The sequence below is a fragment of the Triplophysa dalaica genome, chromosome 12 (genome assembly GCF_015846415.1).
Source record: "Triplophysa dalaica isolate WHDGS20190420 chromosome 12, ASM1584641v1, whole genome shotgun sequence".
Classification (NCBI taxonomy): domain Eukaryota; kingdom Metazoa; phylum Chordata; class Actinopteri; order Cypriniformes; family Nemacheilidae; genus Triplophysa; species Triplophysa dalaica.
The window spans coordinates 8,365,521-8,384,591 of NC_079553.1; the positions used below are offsets into that span (position 1 = coordinate 8,365,521).

Below are 19,071 nucleotides of genomic sequence, written 5' to 3' on the forward strand. Positions count from 1 at the left end.
ATTGGCGGAAAGATTGAAATACTAATTATATTTCTTAACTGGCTCAAATTAATTAGACAGCGAGAAGAAAATGAATACATTTCAAAGATGAAAATAGCTAGACAGAAATGACATATATTCTGATAACCGGTTGAAGTAAAGAAAAAGTATTTGTTTGTTTTAGGGATGCAGGGACAGGAAATCAATACTCATTAATGTGCAACCTCAGAGTGATGAACAACGCCATGGATATTTATAGACGGAAACGTCAGCAAAGATAAATACTCTCACACGCACAGATATAACGTGGTCCGTTTTATTGAATCAACGTTTACATAGAAAACAGTCTGTTGCTTCTTTCCTTCTGTTTCTGCACGCTCAATCAGTTCCACTTGAGTTCTCGTGTCTTATTTCGTGCACTCCATCATCGTCCCTTGACCTTTCCTCTTATTTTTCTTCCTTTACAGCTCTTTCTTCTCAGCCCTCCTTCGACCTTCCTATTGTCTCTCTGTTTGTCATCTAAACCTCCTCTTTTTCTCACTGAAGAACGCAACGCAGCCACGAAGAACTTTCAGGTTCCACAGTTTCAGGTGCACCCTGGGGCATGAAGTCTTCATCATCATCTATTGAAAAAGAGAAATTGGTATTTTTTTTATATTTTAACTGGGAGTGAATTGCATATGTTCCCTAAAATTTTTGAACAGTGAATTGACATCATTTTTTTTTATTTGTGAGAACTGCATGAGGACTTCCAAAAATAATTTCTAAGAGATTACAGGAAGCCATTTCTATCATAGGGAATATTTAAGAGCAGGAAAAACACATTCTCTATGGAAACTGCCAAAACTAATGTTTCTATAGATCTGGACATTTAAACTTTAAAGTGATAGTTCATCCAACAATGAAAATTCTGTTATCATTTACTCACCCTCAGATGGTTCCAGACCTGTATAAATTTCTTGTTTTGGTGAACACGAAGATATTTGGATGAATGTCAGTAACCAAACATATCTCATCCCCCATTTACTGACTGGGTCAAATGGGGATGAGATCTGTTTGGTTATTGACATTCCCCAAAATTCTGATGACAGAATTTTCATTTTGGGGTGAATTATCCTTTTAAAAACCCATAAGACTTCTGTTTTCATGGCAGTGGGAACATAGACTGCATGAGTAGTACACTGGGAAATCAAATTTCTCACAGGTCTATCATTGGCTGTTTTGATTTCTTCGTACAGGTACTGTATTATTTAGCACTGTTGTCTTTGGTTCTCTCTTACCGTCACTTCTGTCTCCCTCCGAGTCCCTGTCAGAATCCAAAAGAGAATATTCCAATCGTCTGTCTCGTCTCACTGCGACATCGCCTCTAGAGACAGAACAACAGAAATCTGTTAGCAGAGGGCACTTGGGTCAGGCTGTTTACAAGGACAGAATGATGTTTAACACGCCCCGAAGCAAAAGCAAAGCAGCTTTGCTGACAATGACTTCTGAATGACTTGTTTCATCATACAAACGGCTTCTTCCATAAAGCAGCACATTCATTAAGGGACAAGTTAAAAGAAACTTTAAATTCTATTGTAACATATCTGTTTCATGCATTTGACTGATGCTTTAATCAAGCAGTGGATTCAAACAAATATGTTTTATCAGTTTGTGATCCTGGATTAGAACCCCTGATATTGGTGTTGCTAGCACTGTCATGGTTCCTACCTAAGCTACAGGGACACGTTAACAAAAATGTCTTTAGAAACAAACACTTAATGCCACAATAACCCACACTAAACAGCATTTAATATAAAGATGATTTTGGAAATAGCTTAATATGAAAAATATCTTTAAATTGAGTTGTTTTCATGATCTCAGCAGTCAAAAATTCTTAGCACAAAAACACTGTGGTCCGCACAAACCGTGTTTATCTTCGCTGGGAGTGAACCCATATTAAATCAAATCCAGATTGATTCTTTTACCATCTTTATTTTGTCGTTTCAGTAAACTTGCGCCACAATACTGTAGAGTTTGACACACAGACTTTGAAAAACAACAGACAAATGGAAAATACTGTCTGCTGGCTTTAGAAAGTTGATCATCTTGCCACCCTAACTACGCATAAATTGTATGGTTAATTGCATTTTATTAATTGCGTTTTGCATTGTTTTTCCCAACTGTCGCCCCACTACTACAGTAGACCTGCGACCCAATTTTTTATGTCACGACCCACTTGTGAGGACCCACCTCTGGGTTTGCCTTTCATACAGAAATGTAGTTACTACAAAAAATCAATAGTTTTGCACAAAAGTCATTATTGTTTCAGTATCCAGCGGTAGAAGCGAGCCACAGTTCTCATTGTCAGTTATCTGCGCCTGGAGCGTTCCTGTAGACTCCTCGTTAATAGACATCCCAAAGAAACTCCATTCCAGCTGCGATCTCATTACAGATGTACATATTGATATTCTGACTGAGTGAACCTTTGAGCAGAGGTTCTGAGGGTCTTATATAAGTAATAGAGGTCCAGAAGTCTGTCTGTCCATGTTAGTGAACCGATATATATGTAATGTACATAATACATAATAAATTGAAGAGTATGTAGGGTCAAGAGATGAGCAGAATGGGGGAGCTGAGCTATGTTGGTCACATTTCCATTTATGCATTTGGCAGAATGCACTCATGCACCGTCTAAAGCAACCTGCAAAGCATTCAAGCTTAGCTTTGTTAATAGAAAAAAGTATTGCATAGGAATCAAAATCAGTGCAACTGGATTGGACTTGAAATAGAGGGATTATTCTTGACAGTAAATTTTAAAAAATGTTAGACACACCTCTTTTTGAAATTTCCTGGAAGCTGCTCCCATACGATGAGGTCACGACCACCTGTGACCCACCGATGGTCCCCGCTCGCTGTTAGCCAGGCAGCAAAACAAAGAATTCTGGGAAGACTTGAAGAGGTGAGTGAAACCAGGTACTTGCACTGGGGAACTGAAAACACTGAAAGAAAGAGAGAGAGAGATGGGAGGGGCTGATTATACTGTTAAATCTGTCTCAAGGTTTTGCACTTTAAGTGGTGTTAAAAATTGTGACATCATTCACTTACAGTTAATTGTGCTTTCTCCAGTGGCGAGGTCAAAGCAAGAACCAATCAAAAGACCCGGAATTTGACTGATGCAATCTGTGACACCGGCAGTGCTGCTGTGATTGGTTAACCGGGTCACTACGCCTGCGAATGATAGGACAGAACAAACACACATCAACATTCCTCCAGTGAAACACAACTGAACAACCATTTTACACACAATGCTTACACAAGATTAATTCATATTGAAAACACTGTACAAATAAACCGTAAACAAAGAGCATCATAACTAAATTTGTCTTCATTTGCACCCTTTTCTGCCATGTCATTAACTACTACACTGCTGTGTAATTTGTGTGGTTAATACAAATGTTTTTCTGTCTGTATGAAGCTCATTACTTCTTTTAAAGCGTTTTGATGAACTGGCATCATTATCAAGCTCAGCGTTCTCCATTAGAACATCACTTCGTGTAGTGCGTTCCTACCAGTAAAACTGATTTATCTGATGTAATTGTTTACAGGTTTTTTGATATAATAGCCCTCAGCACAACTCTCCTGTGAGAAGTCAGGATTAAAATGAGAATTTTCCGGATGTTTTTATGTCTTCCACTGCCCTGCAGCGAACAGACCCTCTCCTGCCAGTGTTCTCTGAGCCGCTGGGATTTCACCACAGATGATATTAGCGGCTCTGAGCGAATAGACTCAGTCAAGATGTATTCCATTAATAAATCTGTTAAATAGCCCTGAGTAAAAGAACAAATGAAGGTCTGCTGTTGAGTTGAAATATTTAGCGCTATAGAATTCAACAAATCCATAAGAAGCCATCTCCCTGATTCAGCAGAACAACGTTTCCTTGCCATAAGTTATTTAGAAATGCAACGTTTGCACTTAATTACTATATATTTTATTAAATATCACCCAGTCTATGAAATCCAGGCTTAAGTCTCCTAATCGAGTTATGAGACAAGAAGCATCAAAGTTTGATTTCAATCATTATTTTACTAGGATTTCTATCTATGACATGGCCTTACTCGGTCAATATTAAAGATATCAGGGTGATATTTTCAAAATGTTCTTAACAGTATGTAGGATGATTTTATATAATTACTACTCATAAAACCTACAGATGTAGAAATATCTTCTTATATGAAAATGTATTATATTATATACTATATTATATATAATCAATGTGCTTACATCGTATTGAGAAAAATGTACATATATTATAAGTATTAATAGTTTTATAATTTTTCATAATTATAAATCTCTACTTCTGTTTCCACTATTTATATGTATGTAAAGCTGCTTTGCTTCAATGCAGAACTGTGAAAAGCGCAATAGAAATAAACTCAATTAAATATAATTGAATTAATATATAATATAAATATTGGTTGATGGCAGATCATGGAATCATGTGGTTGACACAGCCACATATATATTACCTGTCCTCCAGTTAAGGATCCGTATGCTCGCCCTCCCACACGTGAGAAACACCCGGTCCCCGCGGGGGCTCAGAAACAGCCTCCCATTCAGCCCATCACCTCCACCACACCCCGTGACTTCTGGCTCCCAGAGGTGCAACCTGCGGAGGGGCTCCGGCCCTTCACTGCTCAGCCCCCACACACACACGCGTCCCTCGGCGGAGCCGCTGAACAGCAGCGGACCCTGGGACTGCAAAGAACTGAGTGTAAATGCCACTGCGTTTCCATGGCAACTTGTGCCAACTAACTGAATTAAATATGAGACAAGATTCACTTCTGTTTGATGCTACAATATCCTATTTCATATCTTCACCTCTTATTTCACCTTACAATGTACTATATGATATATTGCACAATTTTTTATCCTCTCACAAAAAAATATGATTAAATAAGAACTACACTGATCCCAATGGGGATTTCAGTCTGTATATATTGACTTTCTTTATATTGTTCGGTCCAATTGAATTTCATAAACTATTAAAAGCACAATACACAGTCCTTTACCAATTAATCACTCACTAAAAAAAGCCTGAGACCGCAGGAGTAAATATGTTGCCCTTTACTGGCTTGTGCATCTCTGTGAACTTTAGAACCGTGTGTAAAGATCGCCTGGAGTGCACGCGGACTCTTAAGAGATCTCTCTTCAGGCAACACTTCAGCTTCTTTTCTTAACATATGCTGATCTAAAGGGCAGACTGAAAAAGTTCCAGATGCCAGGGTAGTTCTGTTGCCATGGCGCTCGCCCACCTGGAGTGTGGTGACTGAGTCCAGGTGTGCGTTCACTGATTGACAGCTCTCCTGTGAGCTCCAGCTCCACACCTGCAGCTTCCCAGCATCTAGAGCGAGATCGATAAATCTGAGCCTCAAACACATCTGATATCTCCTGACTGATGCAAGCCATGGTCAACACAACAAAACACACATGCACACACACAGACATGTTGTGTTGTGTGAGCATCTGCCTACCTGAACCAGTGACAATGAAGCCTTGTCTTTCGGGAATGAAGCAGAGACATGTAACCGCATTGAATGTGTAAATGGACTTAACACACTGACCTGCAAGAAACACATAACAGACATAAACACCAAGCACATCAGCAGTCAGAATCAAAACAGTGTGTACTCTCTCTTTCTTCAGATTCACATAGTGAATTGACCGAGTCATTTAACACACTGCGACTGTCACAGCAGGACATCTACAGCACACTCTCCAGCCTGCAACACTTCTATTACTAATAATATTCTAATCATTTTGCAATAACTATTGTTGCAATTCAACAAGTGTTACAATACAGTTTAAAGAAGGTTTTCCTATATCATCATGAATTGCTACATTTATTAGATTAGGAGGTTTTTTGGGAGCTTATTTAACTCTATATTGCACAAATGTTTAAATATGCAATTTTGAAATATTTGTATTATTTTGAATGTACCTTTTTACAAGTATCAAAAATAAACTTTGAGAAATAAATAAAAACTCAAATAAAAGGGCTTAAAAACATTTTCCACAGTGGCTCCATTCCATCAATATCTTTCCATCCATTTCTTTATAGGAAACATACGAGGTCAAACAAACCATACTTAAATCATTCCGTTTCCTACATATAACGGTTTACCTGTCAATAAAAATGCTACGACAGTCCAAGTGGTTTTGCAATATCAAAAAAATTATTGTTGTATAAAACTTTGTATTGTCATGCTTACAATATGAATCATTGTATTGCCATCTGTGCTTGCAAAGTTAAAGTGATAGTTCATCCACAAATGAAAAATCTGTAATAATTTACTTACCCTCAGGTTGTTTCAAACCTGTATAAATGTATTTGTTCCAATGAACAAAGAGAAAGATATTTGGAAGAATGTTAGCAATTTTCAGTTCTGGGACATAATCCACTACCATAGTAGGAATAAAAATATTGTATTTTTTTGTTTTGCTAAGCACCTAATGAGATATTTTGAGCAATAAAAAAAACTAAAAAAGATTCTCAGGCACATTTGACTACTTTTTTATTCTTCCTACCATGGTAGTCAATGATGTCCCGGAACTGAAAATTAAAATTAAATTAAATTCCTCCAAATGTGTTCATCAGAACAAAGTAATACAGGTATGAAAAGATATGAGCGCGAGTAAATGATGACAGAATTTTTATTTGTGGATGAACTATCCCTTTAAGATAATGGGTTTTTTACCCCATAGCAATAGAAATTTGAGGGCTCTATGTTTGCTGAGGCCACAAAGTTTGTGTATGCATTTGACTCACCTGAACTCAGAGCCCATATTTTCACACAACAGTCCATGGAACCACTTAAAACAAATCTTTCCTTGTCAGGCAAGTCGATTTCATGTGCTGCATGAAAAGAGAGCAAGACAATAAAAAAATGGACTGAAAAAGAAAAGAGTGATTGAAGGACATGGGAAAAATGAAGGACAAAAAGCATAAGAAACAAATGCACTGTCAATGACAGCAAGACAGGGAGTGATGGAGAGCAAAAGGGACAGATGGGAAGGAGGGAATCGGTACACAGAACAAAAGACGTGGGAGAGGAGTGTGTATAAAAGATGAGTGAGGAGTTGTGGGTACATCTGTATCTACCGGCTGTCCCCATCAACAGGATCAATTATTCTCTACTTTCCAGCACTTAGGGGCCTTGAGAGACAGACAGAGAGGGGGTGTATGTGTGTGTGCATACCCAATCTCCTGCAGTACTCTGGAGGTGGTGCATTGAGACAGGTGACTCCACCGCTGTGACCTCCCAAATTGCGCTGTTCTGTTGCCGTGGGAACATGCCACACTTTAACCGTCGTATCACGACTTAAATTGGTAGAATAAGGAGGAGAAAAGAAAGAAAAGATAAAAAAGGAGAGAGAATTGACGAAAAGCGTTACGGGATACATCAACAATTTCACAGTCAGTTAGTGTCGTAAATTGTTTACTTTTCTGTCGCTTTCCACAAATTAGGTGCGAAATAGGGCCTGAAAATTTTACTTATTTATTTTTTGACAAATGGTTCATGAAAGGAGGTGCTTAACCTTCAGAAACTGTTGACTGTCAACCTTATCGGGTCAAGTTAAATCATACATTTCGTTTTTACTTTAGTTTTTTTGTTTTTATCAATATATATATATATATATATATATATATATATACATTTTAAATTGTAATTTTTATGTTAAACGTTATTAAAAAAAATTGTTACAAGGTTAAATCATTTATGTTGGGTTTGCTGCAACCTGGTAAAATTGGTAAATAATTAATTCAATTTAAAACCATGTGGAATTTTTTTTAATAACGCTTCACATAAAAAACAGATTTTATATATATTAATATAAATATATAAACCTAATTAAAAAAAGAAACATACATTATTTACTAACTAAATCCTAAAGAACTCTAGAACAGGAAGATTACAGGGTTGCCTTTTACTTGTTTTAGCTTAAATTAAGCTATTAGACCATCTTATTTAGCACCAAACATTAATTTAAAGTCTGTGATAAAAGTATCTTATTTTGTGCGAAAAATGTGGGACACCGCTAAATTAGTATAATAGCCAAAAATCACCTCTTTAAGAAGGTGGGGGCAATAGATTTGATCTTTTTCTGGAAAATTCATTAAAAAAATTCACAACATATTTCATAAACTGAATTACATCCTCTAATACAGCAAAATGCACTATATATTGTAAAGAGTACATTTCAATTCTTTCCAATACCTGCCTGAAATTACAAGGTTGTCAACAGAGAGCACACATGTGATGATATCACTATGACCCTCTAGAAATCGAAGACGAAACTTGGCTTTTTCCCAAGTTTGGCTGAGAGATCTGAACTCAGCATCTGTGACACATGAAAAAACAAACATATTTTATTTAAAATAAATGATCAAACGAGGAGTTTTTTTCTCTCCGGTGAAAAGAGATACATTAACCATCTGTTATATGCTCACAAAAGCAGCGTCTCCTGTGAGAAACACGCAGGCTTGTCATCAACATCTGTGTAAATAACCGTAATTGTGTTTGTGATTAGTGCACTAATTTGACCTTCTTGTTCTTCTTCACTGGGACCGACTGGAGGAGCATGTGTTTCCTCTGCGCCATCTGTTTTACCTCCATCCTTTTCTTCATTCGTTCGTCTCTTCTCTCGTGCTATCTTTAGTGGAGGACGTTGAGCGACATGTTGCTCTGTTACCTCCTCCCTATCACATAAAAAATAAACACATCAACCAAAAAACCCCAAGTGCAAAAACCTGCGTATAATTCACAGCCTACAGGCGTGAATCACACACTTGTCTTATTTATAGCACTGTCGTTACAGGTAAGTATTAAACAATAATCTGTGAGAAAGAAAGCGTGGTTGTGTGAGTTTAAGAATGAACTTTTTAAAGAAACATGATGAATCAATACTGGCAAGACACAAAAGGACTAAGACTAGTGGAAGAAAAGCCGCAGGCAGAAAGCTACAGTTAAACCCTGTGCCTGGCTCCCTCCCTACCTAGATGCTCATTCTTACACTTGTCTTTTCATTTTATCCTCCTCTTTTCCCACAATGCCTTCAGTTTGCTGGGGGCCAGAAAGCTGCAGCAGAACCTCAGCCAATCTGGAGCGAAGCTCCGCCTTCTTCGAGACCTACAGAGAGCGAGAGGAGGAGATTTCATGTAGTGATACTTCATTGTTTGGTATAATAAAATCCAAATCATAAAAGACAATATCAGAATGATGGTTAGCAAAATACATTAGTCAGCCATGCAATGATGCACTTCCTATAACTGAATTACCACTGAAGAATTGTGATCATTAGGTGTTGGGCAACAATACAAATGTTTATATAAACCAAGCTCTGAAGAGTGATACAAACAGGCTTGTACTCTAAAGAGCTTTATCAGCCCTCGATATTTGGGATTTGTCCAATGGGCATAAAAAAGAGAGAGAATACTATCGTAATTCTGTACCTTTATTTTTTCTTCTGGAGTGAGAGAAACTTTGATCTCCAAGTTCTCAATTTGCCTTAACTTCTTTTGGAGCTTCCTCACCTCCCCCATCTGATTGCAGTTTAAACAAAAACCCAAGACCTATGTAATTCAAACTGGAGTTCGCGATAATTTGATTCCCTTAATCCAATTTTAGGTTAAAATGTATCGAAGTGGATTTCTGGTTGCTGCGCTGCCAGACTAAGCTAAACTGGTAACTGCATGTATGTAGACGTGTACTCAGACCTCATCAGCCGGAAATCAACATTTGAACAATGACCTCATATGAAGGAAATATGTCAAAATATCTCTGGCGACATCGTGTGGATAAGGAAGATTCTTACGATTATGTATTTATTCTTGTACAATCTACCTGCCGTGTGCATAAATCACACTGTAATATTGCGTTTCATTAAAATGACATATCGCATCAATGCATTGAGCAGAGCATCGATGCTGACTCATATACCAATATATTAATCAGACCCACATTAAATATAAAAAATAAATAGGTTATATACATTCCGTCAGTGGTTCTTGTGAAATCCAATAGTTATATATTTAGTATCTACAAATACATAACAAATTGCAAAAGGGCTTCAACGTCGCTGTTTTTCTTGGGGACGCTTTGACCTTACTTGACGGAAATGACGTCACGAAACGGTGGCTCTAGGAAGTGCCGTGCAGACAGTTCGGCCAACTCCGTAAGAAAAGAAAAAATAGAAGAAAAAAAAAACATTGAAGGAAGGAACAAATTATTTGATTTCTCCAATCGGTTGGTTTAGGAAAAACTTCGCAAACTATCCCGATAGTAGGAAATCCCCGGCGGGCGAAGCAAAAGTCTTAAGAGCTGGTAATCGGTCTTTATTTTTCACTTTAAAGCTTGTTTTGTTGGCTGTTGATGTGAGCTGCTGTCCCCCGATCGCCGACACTCGTGCCGGAAGTCTGTGTGTGAAACCGCCTCGATCCCAACGTCGACGTTTTCCCCATCACTTGTTTTGTTTTTTTGTCTATTTTTTTCGCCTTTCCTTTTCAATTCACCAGAAGTGATCAACAGAGTGAGTGCCCGGGTCACGTCATGCAGTGGGCTGCAGGTCCGCCTTCGTTATTCAGGATTTGACCCATCCTGTCTATAATATTCAACCATTTAAAATGGATATAATTGGATATATGCTTTTAAATATTTGAGCGCTTTATTATATGGTCAAACCACCGACTCTGGCTATGAGCAAAGCTCAGCACATTCTCTGCAATAAAATGATAAATGAAACACAGGGACAGGAGTTACTGTATTTAACGTTAAGCGCCATAACAATAACCTGAGTTCAGTTCAGTCACGATTGAAATTGTTTCTGTGCTGTGGATTATATTACACCCGTTATGGATACCGTTAGATAATTTAACCAGAATAAATATGTTTTAACAATTATGCATTTGGCAGACGCTTTTATCCAAAGCGACTTATATTGCATTGTACTATACTTTTGTTTCTGACTATGTGCAATCCCCTGGCATCGAACCCATGACCTTGGCGTTGCTAGCACCATGCTCTAACCACAGAGCCAAAGGAAAGTTTTCACCATTTGTTATATATCTAGATCAAATTTTTACATTTTTGTTGTAATAGGTCAAGATAGTAGTTGATATATTTAATAATATGTATTATTATTGACCTATAGGCCCGGTTTCACAGGCTCAGTCTTATTTTAAGCCAGGACTATTCCTTAGTTGAATTAAGATATTTCTGTCGCTTTTAAAAAAATGCCTAAGAAGAATACGTTACTGGTGTGCATCTTGAGACAAAACAATGGCACTGAAATTTAAGATATTTCTGGGCAAGTTATATTCAGTTAAGACAGGTCACAAGTCTGGGACTAGCCTTAAACCTTTTCTGTGAAACGGGGCGTTTGTGTATTATTAGAATACACTGAATATATTTTTGATACTTTTGTTGTTTTTCTTACTGTGTCTGTCATATAATATGCACATTCGTTCGTATAATAACATGCACCAGCAGACTTCTCACATCCCACCAACAAGTCATTGCTATCCTTATCCTCTTGCCCCATCACTTCAAAATGTCAAAGGTTGCAATGTGTGCATAGTGTTTTTGTCTTATCAGAAGTTTTTGTGTGTTGTTCAGGGGTGATGGAAGACCATTTTAATTCCTCATACTTCTGGTCTCCTGTGCAGGGTCAGGTGAGCAAAACAGTGAGCAAATCAACAAAATACCTTTAAAATGCCACTTTAGAGCTGCTTATAAAATACATGATCACATGTTAAACCTTTCATTGTTCTCACTGGGATAATCCATTTCTGTGTTTACCTTTTTAGATTGAGAATGCTATATTTCTCAATAAGGTAAAGGAGCAGTTGGGTCAGGATAAAAGCCCCACCTACTCGCATAGCCCCGCCCACAACCCAGCGACTGGGGTTGCTGGGGGTGTAAGAACACTAAAACAGGAGCAGATGCAACCATCCCATTCCTCACACAGTATCACGGTAGTGCCGGTACCATCGACCCACACAGGCATCATGACAGCAGGTACTGTATGTGTGAATGGCACAAACTCTCCGGTTCTTGGTTTCTCATTCTTTAACACTGCTGAGACTCTTCTTCACTTTCTACTTTTACTTTCTCACTCTGTCTAGCGGGTTTGGTAACTTTTGTGTCTCCGGTGTCCTCTGCCCAGTCCCTTATTCCTGGACATCCATCCACCACTATGATAACAGTACAAACAGGTAATGCACATCTAAATCTAGACTGATTAATGTTATAACATTAGAAAATATGGGATCCTGCCTGTGAAAACCAAGTTCAATCTTTGTCTATAATTCAAGTTTTTTATTGCTTTTTTGGGAAGGTGAGTGGGTTACAGAATACAGTATCACAATACTGGGAATAATTTGGGGTCACAGATTGACAGGTTTCAATAGATACAGTCTGGGTAATAAAGAAAGAACAGTACCAGACATATCACAAAATATTAATCTAATTCTGAATTTCTAATGTAATAGCTTTACTGTGGCTCAGTGGTAAGAGCATGGCGTTAGCAACGCCAAGGTCATGGGTACAATCCCAGGGATTCAACATACTTAGAAACAAATGTATACTGTAATGCAATGGAAGTCACTTTTTATAAAAGCGTCTGCCAAATACATAGATGTAAATGTCCAAAACTCTGCCCATGGACTCAACCCATCTTCTTTAACACCATTTACTCTGTTAAGCATATATTCATAAGAAGCACTTTCAATTTTTGCACTCATCCATTCTTTTATTTCTGGGGTTTTCGATGTCTCAGAAAATACAAATTCAGAAACATTTGGTAATTGGGATTTGTCACCCAGTAAACAGAGTTGGGGCATTAGAGGTATTGTGGAGCCATACCAGCAACTTACGACATCTACAACTCATTTCCAAAATGGTTTAACTAGGTTACTTTTGCAGATACAATGTAGAAAGGTATCAGCTTCCAACTGGCAATTCCAGCACATATCCGTTTCATCCTACACTTACCGGAGTGTGATAATATTCTGTGAATTAACTTATATTGAGTGAGTTTCCACCTTGCTTCTTTTATGTATTTTTCACAACTCCCTAGTTTGATTGAAATTTTCTGGGTCAATTTCTTCCTTAATGTCTCTCTGCCAAATGGTCCTTACATTTCCCAAATCATTACTCCTAAAGGAGTTTACCATTTGATATAAGTATGAAGATTTATGAGATTCTTTTTTTTTTATATTTTAGGATAGAACTGTCCTCCATGGGGCTAACTGCAGACCATATACTATTACGTTTCTTTTCCTACTAGGTTGTAACTCTTCGTAAAATTTTCATAAAACCTTAACACACCTTTCTCATACAAATCTCCAATTTTACTTATACCTTGCTGGTGCCAGTACTTCCAATTAATCCTTTTTTACCTGTTTGAATTGCCGGATTATCCCATAATGAAGAATATTCTTGTAAATAGTGAGATAATTTGAATATTTTATGTATTCTAACCCAAAGATCTCTAGGATGAATAATAACAGGGTTTGTAGTATTGAGAGAATATGTCAATAGGATTAAAAGGTGCACATACGTTATATTAAACATTCATCCAGTCGGTTCTATCCCTTTCCTGATCCCAAAATTTATTTTTGCAAAATCAAATGACAAATGATATAATCTACAATCCGGATCATCATCTTATTTAGATACATTTTTTGTTTGTGATTTTTCTACATCATGTAAAGAACAGAGGCAGGGTCAAATGTTTTAATGTGGGGTTCAAATGGACGCTTTGGAAAATCTGGGATGTATTGGGTTTGTGGGAGTCTTTCTCATGTAACTTTTCACTCTGATTTCTTCGCCGATAATTCAAATTCTAATTAACTTTTAATTCAGATTTTGATGATTTGTGTTACATTAGAACATTGCAATAAAGAAGCCTTTAAGTTTTCATAGTATGTGTGTCATTTTGTCGTAAAGTGTACTAATTTGCCTGAGATGCTGCCAGATATATTTTTATTGCTACATCAATCTTGACTCAGATAATGAAAGTATTTTACCTTTCATGACTCCACCAGACAAGAAAAATGAATCCGTGGCCTGCTCACCGGTTGTCATACCCATAACAGGGAAAAGGGGCAGAAAGAAAAAATCCACACTATCGTTGGTTGGCTCGACGTCTGGGGCAGATCCACTGATTTTAGGCCTTGCAGGACAGGTATGCAACGAAATCCTAAGGTCAGAAGTCAGTAAGCACTTTGTTACCAAGTATGTTTGCACATGCTAGGAATTTGTTTTTGTGACAGGAGGAGCTTCCAGTACACAGAAACAACAACAGCAGAGCATTACAGTTCAATACAATACACAGATAGTATATAAGTAAAAATTGAATATTATACAATTACAAATGGTCACAGCTGTATATACAGATGCTTGACTGAGTTCTTTTTTCATCCCAGCATCATTCTGCCAACCTCTACAGTCTCTATCCAGAACAAGGGCATGTTGGGAAGGAGGCCGGAAAAACATACAGGTAGGGGTTTTTCATGGAGTTCATGGCTCAGCATGCAAACGGTGTGTTTCCTACAATCTAACAGAAAGGCAAAGACAGAATCAGAGATTCCTAAGCAACACCATTTTCATACTGCAGCAACACACGGTCCTTCTGGTTGACACACACACTCGCCGGCTTCCAAGGCTTCGCCACAAGTGTGTTTTGTTTATTTGCTGTGTTTGAGTAGAAATTGTGTTGTCCTGCTCGGCAGCATGTGCAACTACTGCTTTCCTCAGCTACACACATTCCCACTCACACAAATGTGCTGTCACTTCTTTCTCTCTCTCTCTCTCTCTCTCACTTTTTTCCCTTTCCTTACTACTTTATTGCCCATCTGCACTTGTAATTCTGGCCTTTTCCTCATTTTTTTTTTCTTCTCATTTCAGTTATTGCTATTGATGCTTCTTGCTTGTAACTTCATACTTTATCCCATTTGACATCTGCACTTTATCTTCGCCCATGTTCTCCTTCTCCTCCTTTCATACCTTCGTCTGTGCGTGTGTGTTTTTCTGTCTGTAGGTGCCGGATTTGTGGTTTGACGTTTTGCAGTAAGTCAGACATGCAGCTGCACTCCAAGTCGCACACGGAGGTGAAAGCTCACCAGTGTCCGCACTGCTCCAAATCCTTCGCTAACACCAGCTACCTGACCCAGCACATCCGCATCCACAGCGGTGCCAAGCCCTACACCTGCTCCTACTGCCAGAAGGCTTTCAGACAGCTCAGTCACTTACAGCAGCACACACGGTACTCCGAAACGCACTTCTAGTGTGTGTGTGGGTGTCTGTGGCAAAGCTGGCGGGTGATGGAGAGTGTATGTGGTGGACTTTTTGCATAGCGCAGGAGCATTGCAGTGTATGTGCGCAGGCTGGTTTGTGTCAAAGCATTGAGCATGGAAATGACTGAGGAAACTCAGGGAGGTTTACAGACAGGACATGTGTTCCATCTGCACAATTTTTGTACTCGTACTTAAAGGGATAGTTTTTAGTCTGTATTACTTTCTGCTATAGAACATACTAAAAAACATAACAAAACACTAACATTGGCTCCCATTGTCCTCCGTTGTGTGGAAACAAAACCACTGAGCCATTTCTCAAAATATCTTCTTTTTTGTTTTACATTAGAGAGTCATATACAGTTCATGTTTTGAGTGACTTGAGGGAGAATAAGTTATGTCAAGATTTTTATTTTTGGGTGAACTATGTCTATACGTTTCATAAAGTACTGTTGAAGCTCATTTCAGAGTGTAATTGTAGTTCGTCTTGTTAGAAAGTCTGGGAGACAAACTTGCTTTTTCGAGACCTCAGCATCCAGTGTTTTGTTTCATGGTGTTCCGAGTAGAAGTGTGTGAGTCCAAAAACATGTCATGTTTGTATTCCACCCATGGTTTTGATGGTCATGTTGGATACTTTGACGACCTCTTCTGCTTGTTGCTATAGAAACACATTCTGTGAATGGTTTGCTTATCTGTAACTTAATGTATAATGGACTGTGTAATTATATACCACAGTGTGTATAATTTCGAAGGTAGTTATAGCTGAGAGCGTTACAGACGGTGCATCTGAAATAGGTCTTTCGCTGTTATACTGGATGAGTAATTGCAGAGAATTCGGAAGATTGTCATGAAAGGTTGTCAGGATTTTCTGACAGAAAGGATGACGTATAATTTAAGATTTAGCCCCTTTGTCTAGTTATGTTTTTGTTATTCATTGCTCTTCTGCACATTTTTTTATTCCACCAGAATACTCAAACTTTACATGCATGCACATACACACTCCCCAATTCACTTGAGAGTTAAGCAAAATTGCTGCTGTCATTGCATGTGCAGGTTCCTTTGACTCTACATCATTGTCCCATAACTGTACAGAAGTTTTATGTGCTTCTGCTTTCTTGAAATTGAGGTCACATAAAGGTTTTGTCCACTCTTGAACTCAGTTGGACATGGTAATGGGAAGTGCAGCTGCATGGTGCCTGGGTGGATTAAGTGCAAATGTCTTTTGAGAGATTGATCTTCCCTTTCTGTGACCTCACTCAAACACATCCGGAACCTTCGATGCATGCGGCTGAATTGTACCACAACATTACACCACACCCTTTTGAGTGTGGGCGGTACTCATAGGGGCCACCTAAGAAAGGCCAGAAGAGTGTGTGAAAAGGAAAAAATTAATATTTTTATGACTAAGATTTGTGTGTTTTTTATAAATGAATCATGAGTTTTTTTTTTATTAAATCGGCTCATGAGCAACCATGTTTGTCTTGAATTGTTTTTTCTTTTTCTGTCTCCTTACAGAAACCACACAGAAACCAAACCTCATAAGTGTCCTCATTGCACGAAATCATTTGCCAACACAAGTTATCTTGCCCAGCATGTACGAATACACACAGGTGCGAAACCGTATGGGTGTTCCTTCTGCCAGAAGAGCTTCAGACAACTAAGTCACTTACAACAACACCACAGGTAACATACAGGACATGCCTATATAATTCTTTAATGGCATCTTGTTAGACCGTGTTCTAATCAAACAGGTTTGTTTGACAGTTTTTCCCCCAAATATATTTTTTGTCAATATATTTTCATGTCTTGCAAAATCACATGAACACAAAAAGATATTCATAACCAAGTGTCCAAGCTTTTCCACTTTACATTTTACGTTAAAGAGCAGCTAGGACATTGGGGGTTTTTCCTTGGTGAACTGTCTATAAGTTTTCCGTTAACCGCTTGACATTTGTCGCTGTTTAGGATCCACACAGGAGACAGGCCATACAAATGTACTCACCCAGGCTGTGAGAAGTCTTTCACTCAGCTCTCCAACCTTCAAGTGAGAAGAATCTGTCATTCTGATATTTATCTCCTTTGTAAACACAACTCTGTTAACTATTTCTCTTACTTGGCTCTGTCATGAGGCCTATTAATTCATGGCTTGTTAAATGTTTATTTCTCTCAATCATTTGCAGTCTCATCGACGTCAGCACAACAAAGACAAACCGTACAAGTGTCACCACTGTAACCGTGGTTATGTAGATGCAGCCAGCCTGGAAGTACATCTGTCCACTCACACGGTTAAGCATGCCAAGCTCTACTCCTGTGGTCTATGCAATCGCACTTATACCTCGGTACAGCCATTTTCACCCAATCTCACACTTCATTAAAAATACAGCAGCATTCCTGATATACTGTTAATCTTAAAATAATCTGTACTGAATGTGTATCTATCTTTGTCTTCTTGTATAGGAGACATATTTGATGAAACACTTGCACAAACACGCCCCCGATCTGGTTCAATCTCCGCTTGGGTCGACCCAACCAAGTCACAGCCCCGGACGCACTGGTGGAGGAGATTCAGACGAAGACAAGCAAAGCCAAGCTGAAAGGAGCGACAGCTTTGGCCTGACGACTGGTGTACCATTCGTGTTTGACCTCAACCCATACAAATTGGTGACTTCTTCAGATGTTCAATATAAAACTGTCAGTGTGTCTGATATCTCGCCTCACAAAGACCTCTGCATCACTGTGGAGGCGTCGGCTATACAGGTGGAACATCTGAACTCATGAGAAATCCCATGGAGCAAGGGATGAAACTTTAAAAAAAGCTGTGGCTGTGAACATATGTCCTTTTTTACACAATCCCTTCCTAATTGTATGAAGATGCAAATTATGGATGGGAGTTCAATGGAAGTGAAGAAATCGCAAAGGACGAAGACTTTTGTATTTTTTTTCTTGCCTAGAATTTTTCAAACAATTATTTACTGTAATCCTGAACTTCCGCGCAAAAGCTTCCTTTAAGACTGTGGCTGCTTCATTGGATACACAGTTCATATCTTAAGTCGGTATCAAGCCTTTGGTTTATTCCATTTGTTTGGTCATCTGTAGAGGTTTGTAGGATCACTGCACCATCAACATTATTGTAACTAAAAACGAGAATGAAAATATTTAGTGTCTGACTTGCACATTATAGATGGAATTGTTAACTTTTTTATATTAAAAGGGAATTTGCAGGCATTTGTGTAAAACAGAAAAAATATGTGAATATGATTGTCATGTGTATTGTCTGTGTGTGAGTAAACATATAAAGGAATAGGACAAAAAATATATGTGTCAACTCATGTTGGTTGCAAGTATGAATCAGATGGTTCGTGCTTAATAGGTTACTGTTTACTATCCACATCCACGGTTGACATGTAATGCTCTGCTATTACTTTGTTATTAGTATATTTATCAGAGTGACAACTGTGAAAATACACCCAAAGTCAAACAAACAAAACAAAAACAGCTTAGTGTGAAATAATCCTTTTGAAACAAAATATAAAAAATAAAAAGTATGATTTTGTTGTGCCTGTAGCTGTCTGGCTTTTATTTTATCTTAAACGTACAGTACATGCATGTTCATCAACAGCTTATACTTTGCCTGCCATCCAAATAACACAATATGGAAAATAGAGTGAATTATTTCGTGTGAATGAAATACTTTCCATCCAGACAAAGGCAACATTCCAACATCTGTTTTCAAAAATGTTTTATTTATGTCCAATATT

At 38.1% G+C, this 19,071-nt stretch overlaps 2 protein-coding genes across 6 annotated transcripts; one reads left to right on the forward strand and one right to left on the reverse strand.

Annotated features, from left to right (window-relative positions):
• Positions 1–281: 281 nt before the first annotated feature.
• si:ch211-154o6.3 (uncharacterized protein LOC563854 homolog) lies at positions 282–10,259 on the reverse strand. Of its 3 annotated transcripts, none has more exons than XM_056762151.1 (13): positions 10,129–10,259; positions 9,034–9,149; positions 8,565–8,719; positions 8,238–8,361; positions 7,218–7,339; positions 6,788–6,874; positions 5,493–5,582; positions 5,274–5,362; positions 4,488–4,716; positions 3,067–3,189; positions 2,795–2,960; positions 1,260–1,345; positions 282–602 (listed from the first exon to the last, which is right to left on the reverse strand). In XM_056762151.1, exons 2-13 carry the CDS (start codon positions 9,045–9,047, stop codon positions 517–519), a joined length of 1,371 nt encoding a protein of 456 aa, XP_056618129.1. In that variant the 5' UTR covers positions 9,048–9,149; positions 10,129–10,259; the 3' UTR covers positions 282–516. The 3 variants fall into 3 exon arrangements, with proteins under 3 accessions (XP_056618129.1, XP_056618127.1, XP_056618128.1); XM_056762149.1 differs by lacking the exon at positions 10,129–10,259 and adding an exon at positions 9,473–10,107; XM_056762150.1 differs by lacking the exons at positions 282–602; positions 1,260–1,345; positions 10,129–10,259 and adding exons at positions 1,353–2,662; positions 9,473–10,110.
• Positions 10,204–18,877, forward strand: znf384b (zinc finger protein 384 b). 3 transcript variants are annotated; one of them, XM_056762152.1, is made up of 11 exons: positions 10,204–10,343; positions 11,634–11,689; positions 11,825–12,035; positions 12,143–12,232; positions 14,066–14,205; positions 14,447–14,520; positions 15,061–15,285; positions 16,829–16,996; positions 17,279–17,357; positions 17,494–17,652; positions 17,771–18,877. In XM_056762152.1, exons 2-11 carry the CDS (start codon positions 11,639–11,641, stop codon positions 18,089–18,091), a joined length of 1,518 nt encoding a protein of 505 aa, XP_056618130.1. In that variant the 5' UTR covers positions 10,204–10,343; positions 11,634–11,638; the 3' UTR covers positions 18,092–18,877. The 3 variants fall into 3 exon arrangements, with proteins under 3 accessions (XP_056618130.1, XP_056618132.1, XP_056618131.1); XM_056762154.1 differs by lacking the exon at positions 15,061–15,285; XM_056762153.1 differs by lacking the exon at positions 12,143–12,232.
• Positions 18,878–19,071: the final 194 nt, after the last annotated feature.